This window comes from Electrona antarctica (assembly GCF_951216825.1).
Source record: "Electrona antarctica genome assembly, chromosome: 15".
NCBI classification, from domain to species: domain Eukaryota; kingdom Metazoa; phylum Chordata; class Actinopteri; order Myctophiformes; family Myctophidae; genus Electrona; species Electrona antarctica.
Genome location: NC_136796.1, coordinates 2,317,723 through 2,341,418, shown reverse-complemented (window position 1 = coordinate 2,341,418; position 23,696 = coordinate 2,317,723). Strand labels below are relative to the sequence as shown.

The 23,696-nt window shown below is 43.2% G+C and overlaps 1 protein-coding gene across 1 annotated transcript in view; it reads right to left on the bottom strand.

The window, feature by feature from the left end:
* wasf2 (WASP family member 2) overlaps positions 1-22,550 on the bottom strand; it is a 25,269-nt gene extending 2,719 nt beyond the window's left edge. The window contains exons 1-5 of the mRNA XM_079522882.1: positions 22,388-22,550; positions 10,005-10,177; positions 9,045-9,179; positions 5,870-6,023; positions 267-391 (exon numbers count right to left, since the gene is read on the bottom strand). Of these exons, the coding sequence (XP_079379008.1) occupies positions 267-391; positions 5,870-6,023; positions 9,045-9,179; positions 10,005-10,137 (547 nt within the window). The 5' untranslated portion in view covers positions 10,138-10,177; positions 22,388-22,550. The remainder of the gene's footprint in view (positions 1-266; positions 392-5,869; positions 6,024-9,044; positions 9,180-10,004; positions 10,178-22,387) is intronic.
* Between the last annotated feature and the right edge of the window lie 1,146 nt (positions 22,551-23,696).

The following is a 23,696-nucleotide window of genomic DNA, read 5'->3' as shown; positions in this document are numbered from 1 at the left end:
TGGTGTGTGTGTGTGTGTGTGCGCGTGCGTGCGTTACCCTGTGCTTGCGTCTCTCCTTCATGATGTCCTTGGTGTCTGTGTGTGAGAGTGTGTGTGTGTGTGTGTGTGTGTGTGTGTGTGTGTGTGTGTGTGTGTGTGTGTGCGCCCCCTACCCTGTGTTTGCGTCTCTCCTTCATGATGTCCTTGGTGTGTGTGTGTGCGCGCGTGCGTGCGTGCGTGCGTGCGTGCGTGCGTGCGTGCGTGCGTGCGTGTGTGCGTGCGTGCGCCCCCTACCCTGTGTTTGCGTCTCTCCTTCATGATGTCCTTGGTGTCCTGCAGCATCTTCTCCTTCCACAGTTCAAAGAAGTACGACGGGTCAGTGTAGAACTTCAGAGCTTCCTTCCCATCGTCCCTGAGGTCACACACACACACACACACACACATTTAGCATCTTTATTTTCCCATCGTCCCTGAGGTCAGAGACACACTAGTCTTGCGTAGCCAGACAACTATTCCACAATCTCCGAATGCTATATAGAGTCTGGACCTACAGCCCCATGAGCTGAGTAACAGAATGCTATATAGAGTCTGGAGCTACAGCCCCATGAGCTGAGTAACAGAATGCTATATAGAGTCTGGACCTACAGCCCCATGAGCTGAGTAACAGAATGCTATATAGAGTCTGGACCTACAGCCCCATGAGCTGAGTAACAGAATGCTATATAGAGTCTGGACCTACAGCCCCATGAGCTGAGTAACAGAATGCTATATAGAGTCTGGACCTACAGCCCCATGAGCTGAGTAACAGAATGCTATATAGAGTCTGGACCTATAGCCCCATGAGCTGAGTAACAGAATGCTATATAGAGTCTGGACCTACAGCCCCATGAGCTGAATAACAGAATGCTATATAGAGTCTGGACCTACAGCCTAAGGCTGAACGATTAATCGTTTTCAAACCGAAATTGCGATTTGAAACCACGCGATTAGCAAATCGCAAAGGCTGCGATTTTTTTAATCATAATATTCAACCCGGAGCGTGTCTGATCCAGTATTTACAACAAGGCTGTACTGTGCTCTCTATTCTAACCAATCAGAAGTGTCCCTGCAGTGCATGTGACTGCAGTGCATGTGTACACGCTCCCCCAGTGCCCAAAACAAAGTAATCATTTACGTCTACTCTGCTCTGCGTTCAGTGCGTTGATGCTAATGCTACCATGCTAGAAGTCAGCAGCAGCTGAGGAGTAGATGCAAGCATAGCGTCTGCGGAGCCCGAATAAACTTTCTTAATTCCGCACAATTTAATCCCAAAGAGATCAGGCACTTCGGGGATATGGCATTATTTTGGTTTTGACGTTACAGGCAAGAGAGTTTTGTGCAAGACCTGTCATGGTACAGCGACAGTAAAAACATCCCACGGCAACACCACAACTTCGCATGGCACGGCGCTGTCCTGTCTGTCCCCTGTTTATTTTAATGCTACATTGTCGTCGTCGTCCCCGATTCTGGTGAACCGGTCTCCATTGTGGTGCATGTACATTTGTAATGATTTGTCTGAGCGAGGTCCGCAAAATTGTACCGAGATCAGAGTAGAGCCGTCATTGTAAAAGAGCTTACACCAGGACCCGTGGTGGGGAAATAGCCGGCCAACAAGCTAATAAACATTAAAGTTAAAGTTATGAGCTTGTCTTAAACTTCAGACAAAATTATCTCTAATAATTGATAGCCTAATTATGTCATCACATCTGTCAAAATGTAGCCTACACGTATGCAATGCATATGCTTTTATTTTGTTAAAAAAATCCCACCCGTGTGAAGTGAGGGGCGCTCTTATCATCATCATGACGTAAAATAGACACTAGGCCTATGTCTTTGCTCAGACACTGACATAATGGGAATTTAATGTTTGTGTAGGATGTTTGTGACCATACACTAAAGGCTGGATATTGGAGGGGCTATAGTGCCCCTCAAAAAAAAAAATCAATTGAACATTACATAATATCTAAATGTGAATATTAAATGAGAATCACGATATTGTGCTCTGATGATTAGATAACTGTAGCCTAATAGCAATTGCACTTAAATAGAAAGTCTGGAAATTACATTGCATTTATGGTCTGTATCCAGAGAGCTGTTTACAATTATTTCATTACAATTTTAACACACATTATTTTTGTAGTTAATTAAACACAGGTCAATTTGGTTAGCCTACATTATTTTGAGCTGTCTCACATCATGTGAATCCTGACATCACTGCCTGGTAAAGTAAATGAATGGTATGCCATTTGGTAATGTTTCATTACTTTTTAAATGGACACAGTGAATACTAAATTGAAGCTTTACTTTTTAAATGGTGCAACCACTTCATTACGGAGCTTTGTGTGTCTGTGGGTGGGTGGGTGGCTGGCTGGGTCTGTCTGAGCACGAAAATAGCATTTGGTTGGTTTTCACAACCAAGTGTCACTGTTGCGCAGCCTAACACACACACATACTAACTGTATAGGCCCTATATGATGATTTCGGGTGTGACATGGGTGTGACATGTACTGTACAGTACAGTGACTGTACAGTACAGTATAGGGACCCCCTGGGGACCCCCACACGTTAACTCTGTCATTTCTCGACCGTTTCGGACACAGGGCGGCTCGCCTGAACCGGGCCGGCACCCTGGGCGTGTTCCTGTGGGTCTGGAAGTTTCGGGGACCCCTCAGGGACGCCCACATGGAGTTGCACCACTTACTTCACATGGGTGTGATTTAAAAAAAATATATCACGAGTCAAATCGCAAACGCAATATTGGTCAGAAAAATCGCAATTAGATTTTTTCTCAAAATCGTTCAGCCTTACTACAGCCCCATGAGCTGAGTAACAGAATGCTATATAGAGTCTGGACCTACAGCCCCATGAGCTGAGTAACAGAATGCTATATAGAGTCTGGACCTACAGCCCCATGAGCTGAGTAACAGAATGCTATATAGAGTCTGGACCTACAGCCCCATGAGCTGAGTAACAGAATGCTATATAGAGTCTGGACCTACAGCCCCATGAGCTGAGTAACAGAATGCTATATAGAGTCTGGACCTACAGCCCCATGAGCTGAGTAACAGAATGCTATATAGAGTCTGGACCTACAGCCCCATGAGCTGAGTAACAGAATGCTATATAGAGTCTGGACCTACAGCCCCATGAGCTGAGTAACAGAATGCTATATAGAGTCTGGACCTACAGCCCCATGAGCTGAGTAACAGAATGCTATATAGAGTCTGGACCTACAGCCCCATGAGCTGAGTAACAGAATGCTATATAGAGTCTGGACCTACAGCCCCCTGAGCTGAGTAACAGAATGCTATATAGAGTCTGGACCTACAGCCCCATGAGCTGAGTAACAGAATGCTATATAGAGTCTGGACCTACAGCCCCATGAGCTGAGTAACAGAATGCTATATAGAGTCTGGACCTACAGCCCCATGAGCTGAGTAACAGAATGCTATATAGAGTCTGGACCTACAGCCCCCATGAGCTGAGTAACAGAATGCTATATAGAGTCTGGAACTATAGCCCCATGAGCTGAGTAACAGAATGCTATATAGAGTCTGGAACTATAGCCCCATGAGCTGAGTAACAGAATGCTATATAGAGTCTGGACCTACAGCCCCCATGAGCTGAGTAACAGAATGCTATATAGAGTCTGGACCTACAGCCCCATGAGCTGAGTAACAGAATGCTATATAGAGTCTGGAACTATAGCCCCATGAGCTGAGTAACAGAATGCTATATAGAGTCTGGACCTACAGCCCCATGAGCTGAGTAACAGAATGCTATATAGAGTCTGGAACTATAGCCCCATGAGCTGAGTAACAGAATGCTATATAGAGTCTGGACCTACAGCCCCATGAGCTGAGTAACAGAATGCTATATAGAGTCTGGACCTATAGCCCCATGAGCTGAGTAACAGAATGCTATATAGAGTCTGGACCTACAGCCCCATGAGCTGAGTAACAGAATGCTATATAGAGTCTGGACCTACAGCCCCATGAGCTGAGTAACAGAATGCTATATAGAGTCTGGACCTACAGCCCATGAGCTGAGTAACAGAAGCTGCCATTTCCGTTCACAAAAAATATATTTTAAAATATCTTTAGAGCTTATTTTTTTATTTCCTTTCCTGCTAAGCAACAAGCTATATATGCTTAGATGTTCTCTATTTATATTAGGATAAATGTGCGCGACTGTAAAGACGAAACGGAAGTGGCGAGGAGGCTCCACTTCCACTTTATACTTTACTCATGACTCTGAGCTCATCCGTTGCTCCAGACTGTATGACGAAGCGTTTGGAAATCGCGGAGGCAACAGTCTGGTAACGCCAGACTAGACACACACACACATTTAGCATCTTTATTTAACACGCACGCACACACTATTTCTGCTATATACCAAAAAAGGTATCTTTCCTTCAAGTTGTACTGCTTGATTCCCAAAGGTGTAAATTGCAGACTTGAAAAGAAATAAAAGGAATCCAAGGCACTCTTTGGTGGAAAAAGGTTTAAATAATTTAGCAATGATTAGCAAGGCAAATAAATAAATAACAGGACCTACGCGTTTCGACCAAAAGGTCTTCGTCAGGGTCTATCTCTGACTATTTCTGCTATTTTGTACTTTTTTTGGAAGAAAGTTATTTGTCTATTATCTGCCCTGTGCTACAATTTACAATTTACAATTTAGGCATTTAGCAGACGCTCTTAATCCAGAGCGATTTACATTAGGCAGGAACAAAAGTATGGGAATACATCACATATATAAAATGCATTTATCAAGAAACATGCGTAAGCTAAGAACGTAACTAAGAACGTATCTATTTGTGATCATGAAGGCTATTGAAAAATAGCAGATCTACAAGCTCATAGCGCGGCACTCTGCCGCGCTATGAGCTTGTAGATCTGCTATTTTTGAAAAATCATGAAAATGTGGCTCAAATCTTTGCTTCTGGCGGGGAGGTCCCTGGAACAACATATTTTCAGATGGGGGTTGGTGGCCAATTACATATAATCTTGGGGGTCCTTGACATGAAATATTGAGCACCACTGACATAGAAACATGAGGTATTTCAGAAAACTGTCAGGATTTAGAAGATTTTATTTTAATCTAGAAAGTCAGGCCTAAGACGAAGTGTACATAAAAAGGAAACTAGATGGTGTGTTTCGCGTCACAGTTTGCGTCTTATCAAGGCTCTCTACAGTCGACTGAGGCGCATCTGTGCAGAAATGAATAGAATAGACAACATTTATTTATTTTTGTTGCCGAGCGGACATCGAGGTGACCGACGGAGCGGGGGCGAAATTAACCTGTTTAGACCTGAGGGCGATTCTACAAATGTAGAAGTCGTTCTCAACCTTTTTCATGTCAAGGACACCTCAGAATTATCTGTATTTGGCTGCCGACCCCCCCCCCCCCCATCTGAAAATATGTTGTTCCAGGGACCCCCCCAGAAGCAAAGATTTGAGTTAAAAAGTTCGCTCTGAAAGAATATATATTCAAAGATTTGTGACACATTTTCACGATTTTTTCAAAAATAGCAGACCTACAAGCTCGTTGCGCGGCACTCGGTGCCGCGCTATGAGCTTGTAGATCTGCTATTTTTCAATAGCTAACGTATAACATAATGCTTTAAAACACCAAAAGGGGTTCCCGCCCCAAAATGGGTTAACATGACAGGAGAGCGGATGTGACAACAACGAACGGCCTCCTTGAGCGCGGAGCGACATTTCTCCTTCCCATCCGATGCTCCACTCACAGTCTCACACTATGCTCTGTTCCCAAGTTAAACCACGCATGATGCATTTGTGTGTGCGTGAGCGTCTGCGTGTGTGTGTGTACGTGCGTGTTCCTGTACCTGTACTGGCTGAGGTTGTTGAGCGGCGGAGGAGGGTCACAGGTCACATAGGTGTCCTGGAGAGGCATGGGCAGAGAGGGCCTCTTGAACAGCTGCTGGTCCTGGGTCAGATTACTGCGGAACGCCTTACGGGTGGTGATGGCCTGCAAGGAGACTGAGAGACAACAGAAAAGAGGGAGAGAGAGAGAGAGAGAGAGGGCCATGAATTAACCCATTTAGATTTGAGGACGATTCTACAAAATGCCTTCTTAATCCTGACAGTTTTCTGAAAAACCCCATGTTTCTGTCAGTCAAGTCTAATGACAACCAAAGTGTCAAATCTGCCATTACGACGACATCAACGAAAAATAGGACGACTTTTAGGAAAAAATAGGACGACTTTTAGGAAAAAATAGGATGACTTTTAGGAAAAAATAGGACGACTTTTTAGGAAAAAATTGGATGAATTTTAGGAAAAAATAGGATGACTTTTAGGAAAAAAATAGGATGACTTTCAGGAAAAATTACGACGACTTTTTAGGAAAAAATAGGATGACTTTTAGGAAAAAATAGGATGACTTTTAGGAAAAAAATAGGACGACTTTTTAGGAAAAATACGACTTTTAGGAAAAATAGGACAACTTTTTAGGAAAAATAGGACAACTTTTTAGGAAAAATAGGACGACTTTTTAGGAAAAAATAAGACGACATTTTAGGAAAAATAGGGTGACTTTTAGGAAAAATAGGACGACTTTTATCAGTAGTTCTCAAACTATTTCATGTCAAGGACCCCCAGAATTATCTGCATTTGGCCGCCGATCCCCATCTGAAAATATGTTGTTCCAGGGACCCCCCCCCAGAAGCAAAGATTTGAGTTAAAAGTTCGCTCTGAAAGGATATATATTACATTTTCACGATAAAAAAAAAAATAGCAGATCTACAAGCTCGTAGTCTGGCACTGGGTGCCGCGCTATGAGCTTGCAGATCTGCTATTTTTCAATAGCTAAAGTATTACACCAATACCAATCACCAAAATGGGTTCCCGTTCTGAATGGGTTAAAACTAGACATTGTCATTCTGTTGCGTCTCCTTCCTGGTTAAAATGAGGACACTGTGCCTGCATGAACGAGCCTGCGTTATCATACGGTTTACACTTCCTCTGCCAACCTGGGGGGGGCAGCGGACTGACCTCATGCTTCCTTCTATACATGAGGAGTCCAAGCTGCTTCTTTTCACCTGACAGGGGAGAGTTTCCCCGGCCGGACGTAGCGCGTGGAAGGAACACGTTACTCCGACCAGTTCCTTTCCCCCTCAGGGCTCCAGACTAACTTTTTCACAGGTAGCACTGGTGCCACCTACCTTTTCATTTGGTAGCGCCACCACAAATTAGGTAGCACCATTTTTTTCTTTGTATAGCGTGGTATTAATACATGATCTTATCATGCCCCCACATCGGGCGCCATTTATTTATGTAGTGGTTTCCACCATTAAAGGTTTGAATCATAAAACCCCCTACAAAGGTCACTTTCCTTGTCTTCATGGGCCAACTTGTGAAAGCTGCATGCTTTTATTGTGAAGGTAAAAGTTTCTGAATGCTCTCAGAGCCTACATATCTCCACGTGCTGAAAATAGCTGATCTACAAGCTCACAACGCACTGAAGGCATCAGTGCTCTTCACTCACTGGGAGGGAGATTAATGTATTTTGTTGGCCGATCATCATGTATGGACACATAGGCTACCTCCTCGATGCAAACACAACAAGCTTTGGAAGCTATTTTTCGTGGCACATGTTCACATCAAACAACAAGTTTACCTCCTCACTCAGTGTTTGGGTCGGGAGTCGGCTGTCTGTGTAGATCATGACTGATCATCATGCAGTTAGATATGCACGCTGCGCGCTCCAGTGAAATTGTACAGCTGAGAAAGATTAGTTAATTTGTGTCGGATAAGCTGCGTTCAGACCTGAATATATATTCGCCTCGGTTCGTCCAGTTTGTACCGCAGCAGGTCGCGCCGTGCCCGTTTGCGCAATTCTCGTCTTTGCATTGACTTTGTATGTAATCGCGCCGCTCTGACCATCCAAGTCTGAAGGGCTTATTGGTGGGTTTTTGTGAACGATCGTTCTTTGAACACTGGGCGTCAGGTGAACGTCCAATGTTTTTATCAATGGAACGGGCAAGCACTGCGGGATGTTCCCCCCACCCCCCCCCCCCCCCCCCCCACTCATCCTTCCAGCAAGTCGCACCCGTGCGACCTCGTTATATTTTAACTTGCACTTTACTCAAATTAAGTATCATATGCGACCTATTAAGTCGCACGCTGGAGCCCTGTTCCCCCTCCATCAGGCGCCCCGGCTGGCCAGGTTGCATGCTGAAAATAGCAGATCTACAAGCTCACAACACGTCGCATTGTGACTTGTAGATCTGCTATATTATATATTCACCCCTGCATAGGGGATACTATGTGGGTAAAGCCGCTTGCAGTTTGAAAAGTAGTCAATACATTTTTTTTGTGATTCATTTCGCAGCCCTATCGATGGGTTAAAGGTTGTGTTCAGTAATAATACTAGTTCCAGTGGTCTCACCTTCCTCCTCTTTGGGGTTAAAGGTTGTGTTCAGTAATAATACTAGTTCCAGTGGTCTCACCTTCCTCCTCTTTGATGAGTTAAAGGTTGTGTTCAGTAATAATACTAGTTCCAGTGGTCTCACCTTCCTCCTCTTTGGGGTTAAAGGTTGTGTTCAGTAATAATACTAGTTCCAGTGGTCTCACCTTCCTCCTCTTTGATGAGTTAAAGGTTGTGTTCAGTAATAATACTAGTTCCAGTGGTCTCACCTTCCTCCTCTTTGGGGTTAAAGGTTGTGTTCAGTAATAATACTAGTTCCAGTGGTCTCACCTTCCTCCTCTTTGGGGTTAAAGGTTGTGTTCAGTAATAATACTAGTTCCAGTGGTCTCACCTTCCTCCTCTTTGGGTTAAAGGTTGTGTTCAGTAATAATACTAGTTCCAGTGGTCTCACCTTCCTCCTCTTTGGGGTTAAAGGTTGTGTTCAGTAATAATACTAGTTCCAGTGGTCTCACCTTCCTCCTCTTTGGGGTTAAAGGTTGTGTTCAGTAATAAGTAGTTCCAGTGGTCTCACCTTCCTCCTCTTTGATGAGTTAAAGGTTGTGTTCAGTAATAAGTAGTTCCAGTGGTCTCACCTTCCTCCTCTTTGGGGTCCAGCTTGGTGACTTTGACCTGTAGACGGTCCACTCTCTCTCCCAGAGTGTTCACTCGGATGGCGAACGCCCCGGCCTGCACAAACAGCTCGCCGAACACATCCTCTGCATACTTACCTATGGGCGCACGCACGCGCACACACACACACACACACACACACACACCCCAACACACAACACACACACACACAGGCTTTAAGCAACTAGTCGACTATTCAACTAGTTGAACCTTGTTGGTACTAGTTGACTAGTTGATCCTCCCCCCTATCCACAAGGAGGAGTAGTGCACTCCTAAGCATTATGGGAATTGTAGTCCAGGAAGGAAGTGAGCCCAGTGTCCATGACATCATGGACACTACTAAAATCTAAAATATCTAAAACCACATATTACACACATAAAGACCCCCAGGAAAGTGTTCTAAATCTTCTAAACATCAAATCTAAAATATCTAAAACCACATATTACACATAAAGACCCCCAGGAAAGTGTTCTAAATCTTCTAAACATCAAATCTAAAATCACATATTACACACATAAAGACCCCCAGGAAAGTGTTCTAAATCTTCTAAACATCATTAACATATTCATTTATTTTGCAAAAAGGGTGAAGAGGTGTCCCTCTGAACATTGCAGATGACTTAAACTAAATAAAATGTTTAAGTGACTAAACCACATCACAACGTGCTGTCAAAATCAACACTGATGCACGTAACACACACGCGCGCGCACACACACACACACACACACACACACACACACACACACACACACACACACACACACACACACACACACACACACACACACACACACACACACACACACACACACACACACACACACACACACACACACACACACACACACACACACACACACACACACACACACACACACACACACACACACACACACACACACGCCCCGCCACAGATACTCACTGAGGCTGCCCAGCTGGCGGATGATGTTGGCCAGGCTGATGTTGGTGACACACTCCAGCTCGCTGCGCACGGCCGTGGGGATGGTCTGGCGACACACATGTCGCGGCTCGATGTTCCTGGTCACCAGAGGCATGGTGGTGGTGGAGGGGCGGTGGGGTCGGCTGGACCGGGCCCTGCTGGAAAAGAACCATGGTTAGTATGCTGTACTGTAGTTCAGGGGTTCTCAACCTGGGGGGGTTATGCTTCTGAGCCAATGGGCACGCATCCACTTACATTGCCTGCTCTGTTTTCAGACGGCTTTATCTCCAGAAGCGACATTGCAGGGGTCGCTTTGTCCCAGACAAGCGTTTTCAACGGCCTGTAGCAGGCGCTGTGATACTCGCGGTCCACTTTTTCCACCACCGACCGAGAGAACAAGCACCAGCTTCGTCAACACACACGGAATGGTTTCATAGTAAAATGCGATTACGGATATTTGGCTCTTCAAAGTAAGTGTCACGCGCGATAAAACCCTGGCAGGACGCGGCGGAGGGATTGAATAATGGTAGCGGTCAAACGGTTAAAAAGAAAATTGATATATCTATATTTATTGAGCCCTGGCTGCAGATCCCCATCTGAAAACATGTTGTGCCACTGCCAGAAGGGACCCGGTAGGTGTCTCTGCTGAATAGTATTAACCAGGATACCCGGATATTAACCCCAGGGCCACATCAAGTGAAGGTGGGGGCCGCATGTGGCCCCCGGGCCACCAGTTGACCACGTAATGCTGTACATCATTGTCATACGATGGGTGGGCCACTATAGCTCTGCTCTGCTGTACATCATTGTCATACGATGGGTGGGCCACTATAGCTCTGCTCTGCTGTACATCATTGTCATACGATGGGTGGGCCACTATAGCTCTGCTCTGCTGTACATCATTGTCATACCATACGATGGGTGGGCCACTATAGCTCTGCTCTGCTGTACATCATTGTCATACGATGGGTGGGCCACTATAGCTCTGCTCTGCTGTACATCATTGTCATACGATGGGTGGGCCACTATAGCTCTGCTGTACATCATTGTCATACGATGGGTGGGCCACTATAGCTCTGCTCTGCTGTACATCATTGTCATACGATGGGTGTGCCACTGCAAAAACAGCTCTGCTCTGCTGTACAAGCTACACAACACAACGACAACGTGCTTGTACATCAGCTATTTTATCATTTACCGGTAAGACTTTTGCCTACAAGTATGATGATATGACAACTAAGGACGCCACGGTGTAAAGTGGTTAACTTGTACACTGAGTCACTGACTGAAAATGGACCAAAAAAATGGACCTGAAATGGACCTGAAAATGGACCAAAAGGGCACATTATTTGTGACAATGTTCACAAATGTTCATGCGACATCCCCAGACGTCCGTGCACACGCACGTCGCACACGCACACACACACACACACACACACACACAGAAGAAGAAGCAGAAGAAAAACTAAAGGCTTGTTTCCATTCAGCACGTGATGCACTCTCGACTCATCTCCAACTTCTTCATGTTTTTTTTTTGTGAACAAATTTGCAGAAGTACAGTAACAGTAACCCCTGTCATCGGCTATGACAGGGGTTCTCTACCTGGGGGTCCCGAAATTATTTCGGGGGGTCCCCAGATTATAAAAAAATAAAAATAAATTATATATATATATATATATATATATGTGTATGTATGTATTTTTTTTTTGCAACTGAATGGCTGGAAAATGGATATTGAGAGTTTACATAGTGCATGCATAAACTTTCCTTAATGATTATATCTGGTTTCAGACAGTATTTATTTATGCATTTTCTCTATTATTAAGGTTATTGTTGTGTAGCGGTCAATTTGCATTGGGGGGTCCGGGGGTCGCGAGACATGGCCAAAGCATTTCCGGGGGGGTCCCCAGCCCAAAAACGTTGGGAACCCCTGTGCTATGACAGAACTCCTGGGCTATGACAGAACCCCTGTGCTATGACAGAACCCCTGTGCTATGACAGAACCCCTGTGCTATGCCAGAACCCATAACTCCTGTGCTATGACCCCTGTGCTATGACAGAACTCCTGTGCTATGACAGAACTCCTGTGCTATGACAGAACTCCTGTGCTATGACAGAACTCCTGTGCTATGAAAGAACTCCTGTGCTATGACAGAACTCCTGTGCTATGACCCCTGTGCTATGAATGAATGAATGAATGAATGAATGAATGAATAGTTTATTTCGGTGCTTTACATTTACATGTTAAGTTTCATCATTTGCATTTAAGTTTTTTTACAAAGGGGTAGCACCGAAAAGGTCTAGGCTGAAGCCGAAGCTTATTTTGCCTAGCCTTTAAGAAAAGAAACAAATATACAAAATGTATACAAAGATGACAGAACCCCTGTGCTATGACAGAACCCCTGTGCTATGACAGAACTCCTGTGCTATGACAGAACCCCTGTGCTATGACAGAACTCCTGTGCTATGACAGAAGTAAGTTAAGTAACAGAGGCATTCTAATCGCACACCACAGTTTAGTGAGCACTCATGAGCACTCATCAACACACACACACACACACACACACACACACACACACACACACACACACACACACACACACACACACACACACACACACACACACACACACACACACACACACACACACACACACACACACACACACACACACACACACACACACACAATGCAGTGACCAGTGTTGCCCAATCTTGCGAGAGAAATAAGCCACTAGGTCTATGAAAACAAGCCCAAAAGATTATGAACGGAGATCTACGTAGATCTGATATTTTCAAAAGTGAAACATTTTGAATATCGTTTTGAATATTTTAAAAACACCAATTTGGTACAGGTGTTAGGTTACACATTTATACACAATACTTTTAGAGAGGGGGCGGGGCAGGGGGGGGGGGGGGGAGGGGTTAGTGGACAATATATCAATGAGGCCCAAATAGAGCAACTACACTATAGAGACAAGCCCCCCCCCCCCCCCCCCCCTAAAAAAAACCCACAACCCACGTGCTATCAGCATCTACCAATTTTTACAAGTGACTTCACAGAAACAAAAGCCCCAGCAGAAGTCGCTTATAATAAGCAGACATGGCAACACTGCCAATGACCGCTCCCTAAGGATCCTTCTAAAAGGAAGGAGTCAGAGATGATTGCTACTCCCGTCCCTACAGCTGACACAGTGCATTTGAGCGAAGCTTTGCAGTTAAAGCATTACTATACTCTGCAATGTTCCCTCGCTCTTCTTCCCTCGTTTTTTGGTAATGTCTAATTACACGTCTTTTAATGCCAGGGTACTGTACTTGCTGCGTACGACTAGTGACGTCATCATGCATGCTTAACCCATTTAGGCCCGACGTCGAAATAAAAAAAAAAAGGTTTTCTAAATCATGACAATTTTCGGAAAGATTTGAGGCACATTTTAAAGATTTTTCAAAAATAGCAGACCTACAAGCTCGTAGCGCGCCACTCGGTGGCGCGCTATGAGCTTGTAGATCTGCTATTTTTCAATAGCTAAATTATAACATAATGTTTAAAACGCTAACGCTAACGTGACATGGATGCGTTCCAGGTCTCAATGGGTTAACCCATTTAGGCCCGACGTCGACTAAAATCATGACAGTTTTCTGAAATACCTCAAGTTTCTGTATCAGTGGTTCTCAATAGTTCATGTCAAGGACCCCAAAAATGATATGTAATTGGATGACGACCCACATCTGAAAATATGTTGTTCCAGGATCCTCCCTCCTCCCAGAAGCAAAGATTTGAGTTAAAAACGTTGAAATATATTCAAAGATTTGCGCGACATTTTTCAAAAAATAGCAGACCTACACTCTCGTAGCGTGGCACTCGGTGGCGCACTATGAGCTTGTAGATCTGCTATTTTTCAATGGCTAAAGTATAACATAATGCTTTAAAACACCAAAAGGGGTTCCCGCCCAGAATGGGTTAATGTTCTTCTCCAGTGGAGCATCACAAATGTCCCGAGACATCAAAAGGACAAACACGCCCGTATTGTTAGAGCCGTCACGATCATTACACGTTTAGACCGGAGGCCGATTCTAAAAATAAATAAGTCTTCTAAATCCTAACAGATTTCTGATAAAACGATGTTTCTATGCCATGTATGTAGTTCCCACCGCCTGGACACCGCCCGGACGGACACCGCCCCAGAAGCAAAGATTTGAGCAAAAAATATATCCAAAGATTTGCGCTTCATTTTCACGATTTTTCAAAAAATAGCAGATCTACAAGCTCGTAGCGTGGCACTCGGTGCCGCGCCATGAGCTTGTAGATCGGTTATTTTTCAATAGCTAAAGTATAACATAATGCTTAATAGAACACCAAAAGGGATTTCCGTCCTGAATATTGGTTAAGTTGACGATGATTAATTGTCACACAAATAACTGCGATTAATGATTTACTTGTGGGTTTTTTTTTTGCATTGAAACATTGTAACGTTACAATTAGTATTTCTGTGTTTGCCCTTTAGGCTTCATAATCATAAAACAGTGGCAGACATGACAGGTGGGAAGTGCATGGGCAGGTGGAGTTTGCATGCTCGTTTGAGAGGGAAGTGGGAGACGTAACCGTCTACGTCTAGTATAAACACAAGTTACCCAGCAAACCAAATGACATCATGATAACGTGATGATGTCGTCCTCCAGTGACTCCGGTGACATTCAGGACTAGGCCAGATGGATCACAGCCCATATGGGGATGATCTTTACGTCATTTCAAGGACGTCTTCACCAGTTTTGTTTTTTTTCTTTAATAATTTTTTATCCCACGATTTTGTAACCCATTTTTCACCCCTGTGTATCTAATCCTGGGCTCTACACACCCCTCCGCCAACCTAGTGGACATGGGGAGAGCAACGGACTTGAACTCATGCTTCCTTCATGCCTGAGTGTCCAAGTTGCTCCTTTACACCTGACAGGGGGGAGTTTCCCTGGTTGGACGTAGCGCATGGAAGGAACACGTTATTCCAACCAGTTCCTTTCCCCTCCATCAGGCACTCCAGCTGGCCAGGGGGAGGCAGTTTAGAGACCAGGATTACTGCATGTTTTTTGTGAGGGTACCTAACCTAGGGGACACGGGGAGAACATGTGAGGGTACCTACTACCCTAGGGGACACGGGGAGGACATGCAAACTCCACACAGAAAGGCCCTTTCGCCAACCCCGCCTCAGGTATGGGCGGGAATCGAACCCAGGACCTTCTAGCTGTGAGGCGACAGCACTACCAACTGTGCCACCGTGCCCCCCCACCAGTGCCCTCTTCACCAGTTTAAATGATATAGCTTATTCTGGGCCAGATCTGACTAGTTATGATATGACTTAAGTTGATCTGGCCTCGATCAGACTCTCTCTGATTGTATTCATCCAGGGACGTCCCGTCCACCTTAGTGGGTAAACTTTATGTTGGTTGAAATCAGGTGATATTCTGGGCCAGGTGTGACTAGTCTAGTTTTGACTTGATCTGGCCCCAATTAGCCCTTCACTAAATCCCACCCCAAAAAGCGATTGTCCAATGCCAATCCAAATAGTTTAGCAACAGTTGCTATGCAGGTCAAGCTTTCTTCGCTGCTAACGTGCCTATTGGACAAGGATGGATTGGGGAGGGACTTAGTGAAGGGCTAATTGAGACGTCACTAATTTGTCCAGGTCCTGACTTGGACAAATGCTTGCTGGGTACACAACACAAGATAAAGATATCTGTCTAGATGTCTTCTGCTCTGTGGAATGTAAAATAAGCAGTTTGGTTTACCTATAATGTGCTGTTTTGGTAAATGGTAAATGGTGCATTTATATAGCGCCTTTATCCAAGGCGCTTTACATAGATTGTGCATTGCATTCACCCATTCACACACACATTCAAACACAGATTGCGGCAGAAGCCATGCAAGGTACCAACCAGCACATCGGGAGCAATTTGGGGTTCAGTGTCTTGCTCAAGGACACTTCGACATGTAGACAGGAGGAGCCGGGATTCGAACCGCCGACCCATGGATCATTGGACGACCTGCTCTACCTCCTGAGCCACAGTCGCCCGTGTTTTCACTGTTGCTACACTTAAATATGAAATATAAAATAAGTGTGAACCCATAGTCATGTTCAATATTCCATACTAGCTATCTACTGTAGCTATTTCTAATTTGGCATCAACTTGAGGTATGACATTTCTTATCACACCACAGCTCCATGAAAGTAAAAAAATCACACCGTGTGAACTGAGTGGTGCAACTCACTGGTTTATAACACTGGACGATGGTCTGATAATTATCTGTATTTGGCCGCCGACCCCCCCATCTGATAATATGTAGTTCCCGGGGACACCGCCCCAGAAGCAAAGATTTGAGCTAAAAATATATCCAAAGATTTGCGCCACATTTTCACGATTTTTCAAAAAATAGCAGATCTACAAGCTTGTAGCGCGGCACTCGGTGCCGTGCTACAAGCTTGTAGATCTGCTATTTTTTGAAAAATAGCAGAAAATGAGCTTGTAGATCTGCTATTTTTCAATAGCTAAAGTATAACATAATGCTTAATAGAACACCAAAAGGGATTTCTGTCCTGAATATTGGTTAAGTTGACAATGATTCATTGTCACACAAATATCTGCGATTAATGATTTACTTGTGTTTTTTTTTGCATTGAAACATTGTAACGTTACAACTTACAATTAGATAATGATGTACTGTGCCTGTTCAAATCATGTACAGTAAGGCCTACTGTACATTACTTCAGACCAGGGGGTCATCAATATGTCCGTACATGTACAGACGTGTCCGTGTCAAGTTCTCTTTTTTTTACACACCATTCTAAATTTAGAATGTTCTTATTTAGATTATTACTGAACGTCAAGTGTCCAGGTTTTCTTCAGTAATATGTATCAGTGCTGCCAACGGATATTCCACATTCGAATGAATATTCGAATGTAAAAAAATAAAAGAATAATCGAATGTATTAGATTAAGATTTGAATTTAAAACAAAAATAACAATAAAATGGCTGTGTGAGTTCTGGCGAGACTCTGTGCCACGTCGTAAACTAAAACATTATACAAAAATTAGGCTATTAAGATAATTGTGAATCATTCATTTGACCCATACAGGACCGGACCATACAGGACCGGACCATACAGGACCGGACCATACAGGACCGGCCCATATAGATGAAGAAAGAGAACGTTTTACAGCATATTAGGCTGCAAAATTCATATCATATTCATATTAACCCATTTAGGCCTGACCTCAAAATTAAAAAAAAAATATTCTAAATCCTCCAGTTTTCTGAAATAAATATTTTCACGATTTTTCAAAAATAGCAGAGCTTGTAGATCTGCTATTTTTCAAAAGCTAAATTATAACAATGTTTAAAACACCAAAAGGGGTTCCCGCCCAAAATGGGTTAAAAATCATACATTCGAAATCATTCGAAATTCGTTCGAATCCATGGGTGTTTTAAAAAAAAATGAATGTCATTTTTGGCCAATTCTGGCAGCCGTATGACACTGATTTACTATGACAGTCATATTAGGAGTCCAACTAGTACTAGTGGCACTGGTTCTCAAACGTTTCATTTGCAAGGACCCCCTTAACTCAGAGTGTAAAAAAATAGAACCAAATGGACCCATAAGAGTCCATTTGGTTCCACCTGTACACTCTCACAGTTACAGACACGTTATGGTCTTTGTGTTGTTGGTATCGTCAACTCATTGTGTATGTCTGTGGCAAAAATGGGATTTTGACAGAAATGTCTAGTGTGGTATTAACAACCCATTTTGACCTGAGATCAGATTCTAAACATGTCTTCTAAATCCTGACAGTTTTCTGAAAAAGCTATGTTTCTATGTCAGTAGCCTGGAACTCACCTATGCTTTTTATGGCATAGGCAGCTCCCGGCAGGATCCGCCGGCAGAAACTATGCGCAGCTGCTAGACATGAGACTAATTAATTAGAGCGACAGAGAGAGAGAGTGTGTGTGTGTGTACATGTGTGCGTGTCAACTTAACAAAGGTGCAGACGATCAGAAATCAGCAGAGAGTGAGCGATGTTTGCGGTACTCTATGCCGAATTGAAGTGGACTCGGACCCAGACTTTTTTTTTCTCCCTGGAAATAAAAACGTCTGGGTTTCCGAGGCTACTATGTCAGTGGTTCTTCGATTTTTCAAAAATAGCAGACCTACAAGCTCGTAGCGCGCCACTCAGTGGCGCGCTATGAGCTTGTAGATCTGCTATTTTTCAATAGCTAAAGCATAACATAATGGGTTCCCGCCCAGAATGGTTTAAAGGTTTCCACTTCCCAGCCTGACTCGCTGCGTTCCGTGAGTTTGTTTGTTTGTCACTTTGCAAAAGTGGCAAAGCAAATCACGGAACATACTCGAATCAGGAAACCAGGCTAAGAAAGAAACTTCCGCCACAACAAGCCGGCAGAGTGACTGACTGATGACCGCTGCGTTCAGACCAATTTTCCAAATGCTTTATCATTTTTTACAATGAGGGGGGGAAATAGCCAATTTCACTTGAAGGTGCCCACTTCCCTTCCCGGCCCAAACAGTGTTTACTGTACAACCCAGACCACTCTTCCTGTAAACCCATAGGAGGCCTTAGCTATGTTTCACCAGTTTCAATTGAAACGGTCCTCCACCCTCGGGTGCAGTACTTAGTTTAGACAGTTTTTGGTTTAGACTAGTCATTGGTTAGACCAGTCATTAGTCCTACAACTACAACCTATCTCAAACCCTCACCCTAAACCTAACCTCCCACGGGGCAGCACACCTAAACCTAACCTTAACCCATGTCTAACCAATGACTAGTCTAAACTAAGTATGCACCCCCCACCCTCAGGGGGGCCTCCAAGCTCCAACTGAACGTCAGGCGTCAGTCAACCCCCGCCACTCTTGGCCCTCTCTATCTCACTCACTCACTGCCTTGCGCTCTCCCACAATGTTAAGTTACACCTATTTTATGTTAATAACCTTGGTAAAATGTGCAGCATTGGGAGGTAAAGGGGAGACACTTTAATTTGTGAAGGGACAACAGGATGAGGAGAGGTGGTGTTGTTGCTAATTGTCTAGAGTAATGGCTGCGTGTGATATTGAACTGTTGCTATCAATACGGCTGTATCAACTAAATAATTATGTATATGGGGGCCTCATATTTGGTCTTGAAACGGGCCTCCAGATTCCTAAGGCCGCCCCTGTGTAAACCCTTTCAGTCATATGTATGTACACAAAAACCTTCTGTACACAACAGTGCTGTTTTCGTCGACTAATATTAAGACGAAAAAATGTTCGTCGACTAATCTTTTTTCACTGACGAAAACTACATGGAAACGAAATGATAACTATGTATCATGTAAATGATTGTTTTAGGTAGATGCGTAGTAGTAGAAGTAAAAGATTGTTTTTTATGTTTAGATGTATAGAAAGGCCTAACCAGGGACTGGGGTTGCAAATTAGCCTTGGCTACAAACCCTTTGTACAATGCAACGGTTTCATGTTTTTACAACTTGATACATTGTTTTTTGTATTGTCCCTGTTAAATAAACGTATAAAAAAACAAAACAAAAAACTAAGCTATATGACGACTAAAACTAAGACTAAATATAGTGACAATTTCGTCAACAAATAAAAACTAGACTAAAATGTTAGGAAGGGACTAGTGGACAAGAGATCCAGTATAAGTCATTTTACACATGGTTGCATGCTGAAAATAGCAGATCTACAAGCTCACAACGCTTCGCGCTGAGCCAACGCGCTGCGTTGTGAGCTTGTAGATATGCTATTTTCAGCAAGTGTAAAATCAGCCATTACGACGGCATCAAGGCCCGCCAAAATACATTTTAGTCGACTAAATCAAATGTAGATTTAGTCGACTAAAATCTTATGACATTTAGTCGACTAAAACTAGACTAACACTAAAACATTCCAGGTGACTATAATGTGACTGAAACTAAAAGAGACTATGACTAAAACTAAAATTAGCTGCCAAAAACTACACTGGTACACAAACACCTTCTGTACACCAGGACCAGGGTCTTCAACAGGGGGTCCACCAGGAGCCCTGGGTGGTCCTCAGATTTACTACAGGGGGGGGGGGGGCGCATGATAGGAGCAGAGTAATTTAGTAAGAGAGTGGCGACACTAGCGTTGTAACAATGGAATGCGGAAGTGCTCATTCTATCTCAATGGGATAGTTCCAGCCATGGGAGCAATGTTTGGAACTATAGCCTATATAGGCACCGGACCCACTTTGCTACTCTCCTACTCTACACTCTGGATAGGAGGAACCTTTTGTTCCTTTCTCTTTTTGCCAGGTGCTTGAAAAGCACCTGGACTATACACATGTTCTGCTAGTAGACACGATTTCATGATTGGCTGCCTCGAAAGCCAATGGGAGACTTACCCATAAAATAAAACCCATAGTCTGAACGGCATAAGTAAAACCCATACTCTGAAGTACGCCTCAAGCACCTGGGCAGTTATCAGTGTGAGTGAGTCATTCTTGTTTTACATTAACCACATGAACCCCAGAATGATGAGGGGAACATTAGCCCGGCCGGGCGGAAATAGATCTACAAGCTCACATCGGCAAAGAGGTTTGTATGACTAGGGAGGAACACTTCAACAGACCAAAGTTTTTAAGTATTGCTGGTTCAAGGGGTGGTTAATACAGAGTAATGTAGTAAGAGAGTGGCGACATGCTTTGATCTGGCCACAAAGCGAGGTGGTGCTGCTATGGGCTATAGTTCCAAACATTGGAACTATCCCATCGAGATAGAATGAGCACTTCCGCATTCCATTGTTAGAATGGGAGTCAACGCTAGTGTCGCCACTCTCTTACTACTACTCTGGGTTAATAACTGTGTGAAAATACACATGGATGACTCCAACACAACGCACAACACAATGACAGTGCAGTCAAACAAGTCTACAGAGCCACCTATGATGAAATCTGTGAACAATTTACAATTTAGGCATTTAGCAGACGCTCTTAATCCAGTGATTTACATTAAGCAATAACAAAAAGCATGGCAATACATCACATATATAAAAAGTAGTTATCATGAAAACATGCATACCGTAAGCTAAGAACGTAACAGTGGAGTATCTATATCATATTATCATGAAACTATATATGTAAACTATACATACTATACTATATATTATACATATGTACTATAAAGTGCTATGACTACATAAAATGCAATTCTAGTGCTGTCTACTTAACATGCTATAAGTCGATGGGATGTGAACAGTTGAAGTTGAATCGGCAACACAGTTTTATATACAATATATGTAGTGTGGGGGTCCCTGCTTCATCTCTCCCTCAACTAGGGTACTGTCCTTGGCTGAAGACCTGCAGCTGTCTGTCCACAGATAAACACTGACTGTACCATTTGTACCACAGACTGACATAGCCTACAATGGCTAGTACACAACACTGTATGTAGTGTGTACTATATGCATACAAACACGTGTCTGTATATATACTGTCTATAAAATCTGTATATAAAAAACCCACTGTGTGTCCTGTACAATCAGACAGTCAGACAGACACTGACTGCTTATTTCCACTGACAGAAAGTGGAGTGCGGTCATCTTTATTTCCACTGTGCTTCTTAATGGAATTTATTACAAATGTCCAGTTGAATGAATGCTAGCCATGAGGGATACAATATTATGGCCACAGTGAATCTGAATAGAATAGCTATAAGCACTACTATAGTATCGAACGCTGATGTGTACTTTAGTTTACACAATGCTGTACTATACCCCCTCCAACTGTATATTTATATACTTTCCCCATTTTCAACTGTTTTTTATTATATTTTGACACTGTAAATGTAATGTAAACGTTGTCTCATGCCAATGAAGCTCCTTTGAATTGAATTGAATTGCATTGGTTGAATCTGAACAGAATAGCCTGGTTTGTGTGTCAAAGTCACATTTCATTATTAATTCCTTTATGTACAACAACAAACAAACGTTCAACTGACACAGCATAAGCCTACTTTACAACATGGTGTTTACAGTAGGCTACACTACAGTTTTTGGACCCCTTGGTTTACCCTTTTCTGTATTTTGGGACGTCGGTACCGACGTCCCAAAATACAGAAAAGGGTAAACCAATGGGTCCCGAAAGAGGCTACGTTTCTTTTGGTAGAGCTCTCTCTCTCTTTGGGCCTTGTGTTGTGAGTCAGAGCAGGAAGTAAGTTCCAACCCAACCCGCCCTTAGCTGCCGTTTAGGTCGGGTGTACAACAAAACATGAACATTTTTTTGGTCGTTTTGTTTTAAAAGCATACAAACTAAACGTATCGTTTTAAAAAGGAAAACCCCGGCCTTACCGTCAAAAGGTGTCTCGCTTCTTTCTGAAAACACCAGTCCCGGGCTGCTGTTGTGTTGTTGTCTTGTGTGTTTAAAGATTTGTAGAAGCAGAAAATGTGTACAGAAACACACTCACACACACACAGAGCTATACAGTGTTAATGTGTGTGTGGAGGTGCTGCCCTGTCTGGGTCCAGGGTTGCCAGATAACGTGCGTGAGAAGAATAAGCAACCGGCGTCTAGGAAAACAACACAAGCTCAAAAGAAGCGACTATTATTAATAAAAGGGGTATTTAAAAAGGAGAATGGATCCCTGGCTAATATTATATGCCTAAAAACATTATACCTTCCCTCTATAAAAACCTTAACTATAAAAACCTTAACTATAAAAATTAGAAATGTAAAGCACCTTGAAATGTTAAATATGTCCATGTGTGGTCCTGCCCTATGTATGGAATTTATGGAATGCATATGCTAATAAAAAAACAAAAATACTTCCTATAAGGTGAATATGAGCGTCAAAGCAAATATTTGTCAACGCAATATCTGCTATTTTCAAAAGAATATTTTAAAAAAAATCTCAAGAAAATATATATATGTTTAGCTATTTTCGAAAGAATCGTGGAAAACAAGTGCCACATTTTGAAGATTTCTTTAACAGCACACATCTGGCACAACATATTTTCAGATTGGGGGGGAGGATCTGTGGACAAATGCATATTAATTTGGGGGGTCCTTGAGGAGAAAATGTTTGAGAACCACTAGTTTAAAGTAACTAACAACATCAGAAAGCAACGCTTTAGAAACAAACAAGCCCCCAAAAACTGCCACGCCAATATTTACTAGCAACTTTACAGAAAAAGGAGCCCACATTCGCTTATAATGAGCCCGACATGGCAACAGCGCTCTCTACTGTGTCGCGCGCACAGAGAGCGAAGTCACGGATTTGTGAACTTGTGATTGGCCAACGCACTGGCTTTCTCCGCATCTATTGGCTCTCCGGGCTGTCAATCATTCTGGATCCTTGTTAGACGGGATATGGGAAGGTTCATGTAAAACAAAAAAAACAACGCCTCTGTCCCATAGCCTGGGGGGTTAAAAAATAAAACAGATTGGTCTTGGTTATTGGTGTTGATAAGGACCAGAACGTACACTATAGATTGACATATCACATATAAATAGGAAGAAAACCAACAACATAATTAATGATTATCCACCTGTCCCCTTTTAATTTATTTAAGTCCTGAGAGTCTGAGACTTAAATTAATGTTATATTTAAGGAGGAATTGGGAAAGCTTTATGAATAGAAATAACCGAATACATTCAAAA